Genomic DNA, 9,785 nt, shown 5'->3' with positions numbered 1-9,785 from the left:
ATGTCTATTGGGCCACTGCTTGTGTTGAGAATGACACTAGGAGCAGAAATTGCTAGCCAGCTCAAGGCTTCTTCATACGTAGCATCAGGCCAAAACCTTTTGACATGGGACCTGTCACCAGAGCAAATTAGAACAAGAACAGAAGAACTAATCAGGAAGACAAAGCATGTATATGACAGTGTTGGGATGCTTGATATTGGAGAAGTAACACGTGAAAATACTGTACAGGCCTTGGCAGATATAGAAGTGGAATATGCAGGTTAGTGTGTTTTCTGTGATTCTTTCTATAGGGCATTCCATCTGCACATGAAGAAACATTGAGGAAAGATAGTTGTCGCTTACAATTCTGATCCATGCTATTCTTGTATAGAATGTGTAGAGGTCCTCTGGTCATAGTAATTTTTTGGGATCTCTCAGCAATATGTAACGTGATCAGCTACAAAGTTCTGCTTTATTCTAGAGACAAAAATAAGGATTAGTCAAACCGTGCTGTCGATCTTTTTGACACATGCAGAGAACTGCAGTGGTCACCTGTTTTCTTTTTGCATGTGATGCTCTACACAGTTACATTTTCTTTTCCAACTGTGTACAACCACTAGGGGACAATGTGCAACAGTATAGACTACAGCGTCTGTGGTATGCATATTACATTCAAGCCTGATAAGCAGCACCTTTCTTCAGACACTGTAGAACCTGACTGAGACAAGCAAGTCAAATGGAACAATGGAGAGGTTGATATGCTCTTAGTAGAGAAAAGGTGATCATTGAGAATGGGGGAATTTTTGAATGTTTTTTTGAAAGAAGACTACTTGCTCATTTTTATATTATGGCCTGCAAGGCCTTGAAGAATCCAAGGAGAGGTATTGGTCATGCAGTCACATCTAGATTGTTCTGAATGAATTATCAAGGTATGCCTATATACAGATGGAGATTAATGGTCAAACACAGGTCATTCAGTTAATTTGTTAATAATTATCAGTCAGAGGAGATGGGAACAATAAAAATGTGTCTGTGGTGGCTTTGTTTTGAAAAACCTATCACATGGTAGCTGCATGACGCTCGAAAAGCAGTCGGTGTAATAAAATATCAGGTTCTCTTAAATCCTCTAAAAAAATCTGCAATAGCAACAGAAGTGCTGAATACAGCCACCTTGATTTGGAGCAAAATCTTCGCCTAGCAAAAGAGAGCAGGCTGCAGCTCAAATGATTGTATTGTAATATTAATCTGTGTCTTTCACATTACTTAGAATTACAGTTTGGGCACATCCAGTGAATTGACTGGAATTGATGCTGGCAGAAAGACTGAGTAATCTTCATCCAAACAGCTTCCTGTCAGATTCAGTTTTAATTGTACCAATGTATTTGGTACAATTATTGTAAGCCTTTTCACCAAGGCATAAACTCTCTGCTTTAAATTAGAAGGAAAATCTGTGTTTGATTCAGAAAATTGTGGCCATCAGCTTCTCAGCATAGCCACCAAAACTTGCATCTTCCAAGATGTACTTTTTTCTCTACATGCCATTGCAGTAGTGGGTCATATTTATTCTTTTAATGCTAATCTTCAAAGCTGTATGTGAAATTACCATGACTGACCTGTGAAACAGCCCATGGCATATGATAAGGTGGTAATACCACCTTAAGACTTCCATTAGAACCTTGGATTTGTAAGTCCTGTGTGTCCCTTTCACATGTACGTGAAAGAGCTACCCCAGTAACTGGAATTCATTATCTGAAAAGACACAGATGACAACAGGCCTTACGTTTCACTTGGAAGCTGCCAGAACTCACTTCATCATTTTGAACTATCTTGGCATGGGGGGGGGGAGTTTCCTATGGACTTCAAGAAGAACCATATGCCCATGTTTGCATTCCAAAGTGTCCTGGTTTCGGCAGGGATAGAGTTAATTTCCTTTCTAGTAGCTGGTACAGTGTTTTGGATTTAGGATGAGAACAAAGTTGATAACACACCGGTGTTATCCATTTGGACTATTTCCTTCCCTTTTTCAAAAACTTCTTCTGCTGTGTTGCCCCACACGATGATATCATCAATGTATTGCAGGTGTTCTGGAGCTCCACCCTGTTCTAATGCAGTCTGGATCAGTCCATGGCAAATGGTAGGGCTGTGTTTCCACCCCTGGGGCAGTCGGTTCCAGGTGTACTGAACACCCCTCCAAGTGAAAGCAAACTGTGGCCTGCACTCTGCTGCCAAAGGGATTGAGAAAAATGCATTAGCAATATCAATTGTGGCATACCACTTGGCTGCCTTTGATTCCAATTCATATTGAAGTTCTAGCATGTCTGGCACAGCAGCACTCAGCGGTGGCGTGACTTCATTTAGGCCACGATAGTCTACTGTTAGTCTCCACTCTCCATTAGACTTCCGCACTGGCCATATGGGACTGTTAAAGGGTGAGTGGGTCTTGCTGATCACTCCTTGGCTCTCCAGTCGACGAATCAGCTCATGAATGGGAATCAGGGAGTCTCGGTTGGTGCGATATTGCCGCCGGTGCACTGTGGTGGTAGCGATTGGCACTTGTTGGTCTTCGACCTTCAGCAACCCCACAACAGAAGGGTCCTCCGAGAGACCAGGCAAGGTGGACAGCTGTTTAATCTCCTCCGTCTCCAAGGCAGCTATACCAAAAGCCCACCTGTACCCTTTTGGGTCCTTGAAATACCCTCTCCTGAGGTAGTCTATGCCAAGGATGCACGGAGCCTCTGGGCCAGTCACAATGGGGTGCTTCTGCCACCCATTCCCAGTTAGACTCACTTCGGCTTCCAATACAGATAGCTGTTGGGATCCCCCCGTCACCCCAGAAATATAGATGGGTTCTGTTCCTATATATCTTGATGGCATTAGGGTACACTGTGCACCGGTGTCTACCAGAGCCTTATACTTCTGTGGGTCTGATGTGCCAGGCCACCGAATCCACACAGTCCAGTAAACCCGGTTGTCCCTTTCCTCCCCCTGGCTGGAGGCAGGGCCCCTCTAATCCTCATCACAGTACTCGTTTCTCATTTCTTGTACGTATGAGTCAGAAGTTTCTTTATTAAGATCAAGAGTAAGATCAGCCCTTCTACTCTCTCTGGGGAACTGCCCGCTGGAAACTGGAGCAGCAATTTTCCTGGAAGAACCTCTTTCTGTGATTGTTTTCCCTTGTAATTCACGTACCCGTGCCCCTAGGGCTGCAGTAGGTTTCCCATCCCACTTCCTCATGTCCTCTCCGTGGTCACGCAGGTAAAACCATAGGGTGCCCCGTGGTGTGTATCCTTTATATTCTCTCTCTTGAGCAAAAGAACGCTTACTTCTAATAGCCGAGATACTGGTCCGTACAGGTGAGGAGTAGGACCTATCCTCTCTGAGTTGCTGGATCTCCCGGGACAGTTTTTCGGACAGTTTCTCCACAGCCGAGACGATGGAGGAAGAAAGACTTTCCTCGTATTGCCGGAGTTGACTAGCCAATTCATCCACTGTTTGTTCCTCTCCATCTTTCCAGGTTATCACTGCCAATGAATTGGCGTATGACGATGGTGCGCTCCTTATAAACTTCCGCCACATGGGTCGTGTGCACTTGACTTCGTCTGGATCTTTGGATAGTTGTTCATTGTTCAGGTCATCATAAATCACCTCCAGCACAGCTAATTCTCTCAGAAACTGGATACCCTTCTCCATGGTGGCCCACTTGCTTGGGCGACATATGACATCTTCCTTGAAGGGATACCTTTCCTTCACGCTTGACAAGAGTCGCCTCCAAAGGCTGAGGATACGTGTCCCTTTTCCAATTGCTTTGTCAATGCCCCCTTCCCTAGAAAGGGATCCCAGCTGCTTGGCTTCCCTACCCTCTAATTCCAGGCTACTGGCCCCATTATCCCAGCATCGGAGCAGCCAGGTGACAATATGCTCACCTGGACGGCGGCTGAAATCTTTTCGTATATCTCGCAGCTCACTCAGGGATAGAGATTGGGTGGTCACTGCCTCGTTTATGAGTTCTTCCTCTTCCTCCTCCCCGATCAGCGGCCGGCTTTCCTCCTCCCGTTCTCGTGATGGTCCTTCTCTAGGGTCATCTGTCTCGTATACTTCTTCCTCCGGTTCCCTTTTAGAAGAAGCTTCTTCCTCCCTTACTAAACGAGCTGACTTCCGCTTCCAAGATTTCTTCTTGTGTACAGGGGCGACTGATACTGGCACAGGCTCGTTCTTTGGTTCAGCCACAGGGCGTGTTGCTGGGGTTGGAGTGGCCGCAGTGCAAGTGCATGTCACCGGAGTCTGAGTGGCCGCAGGGCCTGTTGCTGGGGTTGGAGTGGCCGCAGTGCATGTCGCCGGGGTTGGAGTGGCCGCAGTGCAAGTGCATGTCACCGGAGTCTGAGTGGCCGCAGGGCCTGTTGCTGGGGTTGGAGTGGCCGCAGTGCAAGTGCATGTCACCGGAGTCTGAGTGGCCGCAGGGCCTGTCGCCGGGGTTGGAGTGGCCGCAGGGCCTGTCGCCGGGGTTGGAGTGGCCGCAGGGCCTGTCGCCGGGGTTGGAGTGGCCGCAGGGCCTGTCGCCGGGGTTGGAGTGGCCGCAGGGCCTGTCGCCGGGGTTGGAGTGGCCACAGGGCCTGTCGCCGGGGTCTGAGTGGCCGTAGTGCGTGTTGCCCGGGTTTGAGTGGCTGCACGGCCTGTTGCCCGGGTCTGAGTGGCCGCAGTGCGTGTCGTTTTACTGTCAGAGCCAGAGACCTTCTCTTCCCTTTGAGGGTACTGAGTAGTGTTGAACAGGGCTCGGTAGGCATGGGCCAGGCCCCAGCACGTTGCAATGAGTTGCATCTCTCTAGAGTTGCCAGGGTGACAGCATACTTTGTCCAAATATTCTACTAACTTTTCAGGATTCTGCACTTGCTCAGGGGTGAAGTTCCAAAACACTGGGGGTGCCCATTGGCCTAGGTACTTGCCCATCTTGTCCCACACACCCTGCCACTCATAATTATTCAGCCTTGGGGCAGATCTCTGGATGATATTCTTAAATTGCTTACCAACTTTAGACAAAACCGAAACAGTATTCCCAAGAAGTATTAATAGAAGTATCTTAACTGCCCAAGGATGCTCAAAATACTGAAAAATTACTGTAATGAAGGAGGAAACATCATAGAAGAAGGTAGTGACCCTGCCATTCTGTATTTCCTCTGTAAAAAAAACTCTCAGAAAAGTTACTGCAATTGCTAGTTGTCTCCACGATATGGTATCCATGGTACAGTAACGGCTTCATTGCGAAGTTTACATACCACACTAACGTCAAGGTCAATGTTCTAAAAACAAACCTCACAAGCGAGACATTACTATTCACTGCAGACCACAGCAAACTGCAAAACCCAACACCAATCTTTAACATGTACAGCAGGAAAAAGAGCGCGATGCAGATTATACAAATCAATATCGAGAACAGAGAAACCAACATTGTGACCCTCAACTATTAACAGATATAAGTTCCTTAATACACTCCGGTTAATCTGTTATTATCTCAAACCCTTCGTGCCCCACGTTGGGCGCCAAAAAGGACTGTCGTGGTTTAATCTCAGTCAGCAATTAAGCACCACGCAGCCGCTCGCTCACTCCCCCCCACCCGGTGGGATGGGGGAGAGAATTGGAAGAGCACAAGTTAGAAAGACTCGTGGGTTGAGATAAAAACAGTTTAATAATTGAAATAAAATGATAATAATAATATGATAATAATAATACACAAAACAAGTGATGCACAGCACAATTGCTCACCACCCGCTGACTGATGCCCAGCCAGTCCCCGAGCAGCGGCCCCCCCGGCCAGCTTTTCCCAGTTTATGTACTGAGCATGACGTCCCATGGTATGGAATGTCCCTTTGGCCAGTTTGGCTGTGCCCCCTCCCAGCTTCTTGTGCACCTCCAGCCTCCTCAGTCAGTAGAGCATGGGAAGCTGAAAAGTCCTTGGCTAGTGTAAGCATTACCTAGCAACAACTAAAACACCGGTGTGTTATCAACTTTGTTCTCATCCTAAATCCAAAACACTGTACCAGCTACTAGAAAGGAAATTAACTCTATCCCTGCCGAAACCAGGACACAAAGGTTTCTAAAGGGCTGAGAATACCTCAGGGTTTGATAAAACAGCTTCAGATTACATAAAATTACAAATCTTTAAATCATCTGAAGATATTGTTACTCTAAAATGTGCTTTTGGGGAGGGGAGTAAAATTATAATTGTTTTTGAATTAAGTTAATTCAGCTGGCCATAATGACTCATTTCTATTTTAGCACTTCTATTCAATGTCATTATAAAGATGCAATATTCCTTTAATAACTAAGGATTTACTTAATCTCAAAAGTATATTCTAAAAAAGTAGTATTACTCAGTTTCTGATCTCTAGAAGTTCAGAATACGTAGACAGCATCTTTTGTGGTTGCCTTATTGTTTCTCCTTAAACACAGAAGAGAAGATGGGGGATTTGACACTGTTCTCTCATACCAATGTAGAAATAATTTCAGGACAGATGGGCCTGTTTGAACGATTCAGAGCTTTTCAATTTAAATACTAACATGGAAGCATCTGTGCCAGCTATGAAACAATGTCAGTCTTCACTTACAAATGGTTCATCTTTCAAAAATCGTATATCATATTTATACACCTTTCAGTTGACTTTGTAGAAGTATGAAGGTGAGATAATTAGGCTTGGGTAATGGATAGTTTTTGTAAAATGTCTATTTGTTATAATGGTATGCAGTTTTGTCCCTTCACCCATTCATTTTTACATTATCTGTAATCGCTTTATTTGTTTCATGCCTGATCCGAAGTGTCAGGTTGCTTTGGGCACTTGTTTCTTATGTCTTCTATAAATATCAGAAGCGGGGGGAAGGTTCCTTATCCTTAAAGTGTTTCTAGCCTTCTGTGTAAGTGTTCATTGCCTTTTATTTAAACAGTGGAAAGAAGCATGTTGAATTTTCCCCAGCATGTCTCACCTGACAAAGAAGTATGCTTACCAAGTACAGAAGCTGACAAAAAGCTTTCTAATTTTGATGTGGAGATGAGCATGAGAGAAGATGTGTTTCAGAAGATTGTTTATTTGCAGGTAAATCACAATATCTGCATAACTTGTGGAAATGTAGATAAAATTCCAGCAGTGAAAAACTTTTAGATAAAGAAGTTAGTATGCACGGTGCTTTTCAAGATCCCCATCACTGTGTTTTTCTCCTGTGTCCGTACCAGTCAAATCTTTCCAATGACACATAGCTATACAAACTGAGACTATGGTTCCACAGAAACTTAAGCCAATGTAACTTGGTGCTCCCACTCTTTGCCTCTCATGTCTAGGTGTGTTTCCTTCTCTCTCCATTGCAATTGCTTTGACACTTGTCTAATTTTCCAATGAGCTGGTACAAGGAAGCTAAACCGGCAGAAGGAAACCCATCAGGAAAAATAAAATTAATTGTTTTCTGCTGGCTGAGCTCCCTGAACTGGTTTGCCCAGAGCATCACCAAGTGGGGAGGAAGAAAAGAGGCAATATAACAATGTATTTAGGTTGGCTTATACTGCATTTGAATTTGTGTCCAAAGTTGTGCTTTATTGAAGTTGTTGAGAATTTTAAATTTTAAAGCTTAGTTTTAAGTTATAAAAGTTATTGAGAACATATAACTGGGAGTGACCTCCGAAATTACCTCTTTTGATCTGCCAATTATAGACAGCTACATTGTATACTCCTCCTCGTATGTTGCTTAAGCCTCAAAATAAAACTAAGTCAAAAGATACATTTGCTGTTGAACTAGTTTCTATCCCTTTGTGTTTCTGTTTAGCTTCCCTTCTAATTGAGCACCTACAGGTATCTTGTATTCTTCATTTGTACTGTTTATTTTGTAGCTCAAACAGGAAGAACATTTGTTTTTCTTCAAATGCATATAGTGACATTTAGTAATAATTTTCCAGAAGCGTAATTGAAAGGTAATACAAGGAAGCTATCGAATGTGAACAATTAAAATATATGCATTTGTCTGTGCTCCAAATGTGAATCTTCCCTTTCAACCCCATTGATTATTTTTTTTTTTTAACCTTCTTGTGATGCTGATAATACATTGGAGCCCTATTTCTTGGAGTCATTGTGCTTTTTGCAGTGTTGGCCAGGAACCAGAATAATATTTGCAGCACTTTAATAAAGTGCCTTCCAATACCATTGTCTTTTATTGCTGTGTTTTCTAGGCACATTTTCAAGTGTTCTTCTCTAGCTGGGTATTGTTGTTTACATGTTTGTGTAGGTATTTAATAGCCCCATTTTGAGGACCTTCTGTTGTGTGTTGGCAGATAGTGCCTTATGCTGATTTCCCCCCCCACCCCCTGCTCTGTTGCTATTAATTAAATGGTTTGATGTGTATTTTTTTATTTGCTGTGATTTTTTTTTCCCCATCCCCCAGTACAGTATACACAGATACTATAGCGCTAATATAGATATTAGGACTAATCTACCATATCTGTATGTCTATCTATTTTTAATTTACAGGAATTTCTAATAGTAGCTAGTGAAAACTGATTGCTATTATTTGCTAGTATTACTTTCTTTTAGTCTTTTTTTAAAAAATCTTTTTCATTTGATGCTTCCCTACTTCATTTTCCTTTGCAGCAATATTTGGCTTTCAGAACAGTTAAAATTGTTGCTTAAATATCCATTTAATTTTAGAGATTTTTCTTGGCTTAACTACACTATGCAAGCATGTTTTAGTATTAGTTTTCCAGAGATGTGACCTGCACTAAGATCTGAGTATATATCAACTTCGTAATAACTATGAAAGTAGCAGCACTTTTTGCTGTAGAACAGATGTGAAATTGCCAATAGTGCCAGACTGATAGAGTCTTGCTATTTCCAAATCACAAAGTTCTTGTTATTTTTTGCTAAATCTCTAATACCTTCTTCTGTTAGAAACTTAGTTGAAAAGTCAGGTGCCAGGAGCACATAAAAAAAAAAAAGGATTTCCTCAAACAAATGTTTTGCTGAAATCATTTTATTAGTTTAAACAAGCCAGTAAAACATTTTGATTAAATTAGGTTTTTCATGGCCTCACTGAGGATTTAATAGTCCAGATATATGAATTCAGTTTCATGATCCTATACAAGGGCCAGGTTAAAATGCAGTGAGGAGAATGAGGCCCCTCACACTCCTGTGTTATTTACAATACAGCCAATCCACTAAAAGATGACTAAATCTGCTAGATCTCAGTGACATCCTGAATGTTTTTGCTCCCTTTAATGAGGACTAAACTTTTATAAGTTAACAACTGTTTAGGATTCTTCCTAAATTATGCTTTATTTAAGAACTGTTGATGGTGAAAGATGTGTGAGGTTTTTGTATTAAATTTAAAAAAAAAAAAATTGAAAATAATCTAGTCTCTTTCTTTTTCCCACACATTAGGGGAAAATGTTCCTGCATAGGTTTGTGTTGCTGAATATGCTACAGATCTTATTTTTTTAGAAAACTTTTATTTTGGGGTCTGAAACTTGGAATAAAGGTGGATTTGGTAGTGAAACTATAATTTTAAATTTTATTACTCCGAACATCTGCACATGTTGGCTAGCAGAGGCATGCTTAAGAATGTTGCCAATCTTCTCCACCCACACGCCCTCAGGAAACTCAGCCTGGTGTAAACAGCTGCAGGTTTTGTTTACGATATTCTAAGTAGGTTTTGTTTTTTATTCTGCCTGAAGATTTCTTCATGGAATAGGGTAGTGTGGTTGTCCAAAACAAGTATAGGTATATAAAATAATCAACCATGACCATTCTAAAACTTCTGGAAAGTTCCAAAATTTCATG

The 9,785-nt window shown here is 42.3% G+C and overlaps 1 protein-coding gene across 1 annotated transcript in view; it reads left to right on the top strand.

The window, feature by feature from the left end:
* The window catches only part of LOC143172238 (neurolysin, mitochondrial-like), a 77,875-nt gene continuing 68,090 nt past the window's right edge, over positions 1-9,785 (top strand). The window contains 2 exon segments of the mRNA XM_076361466.1: positions 1-259; positions 6,913-7,061. Of these exon segments, the coding sequence (XP_076217581.1) occupies positions 1-259; positions 6,913-7,061 (408 nt within the window).

This window comes from Aptenodytes patagonicus, chromosome W, assembly GCF_965638725.1.
Source record: "Aptenodytes patagonicus chromosome W, bAptPat1.pri.cur, whole genome shotgun sequence".
Classification (NCBI taxonomy): domain Eukaryota; kingdom Metazoa; phylum Chordata; class Aves; order Sphenisciformes; family Spheniscidae; genus Aptenodytes; species Aptenodytes patagonicus.
This window is presented reverse-complemented; position numbering and strand designations above follow the sequence as displayed.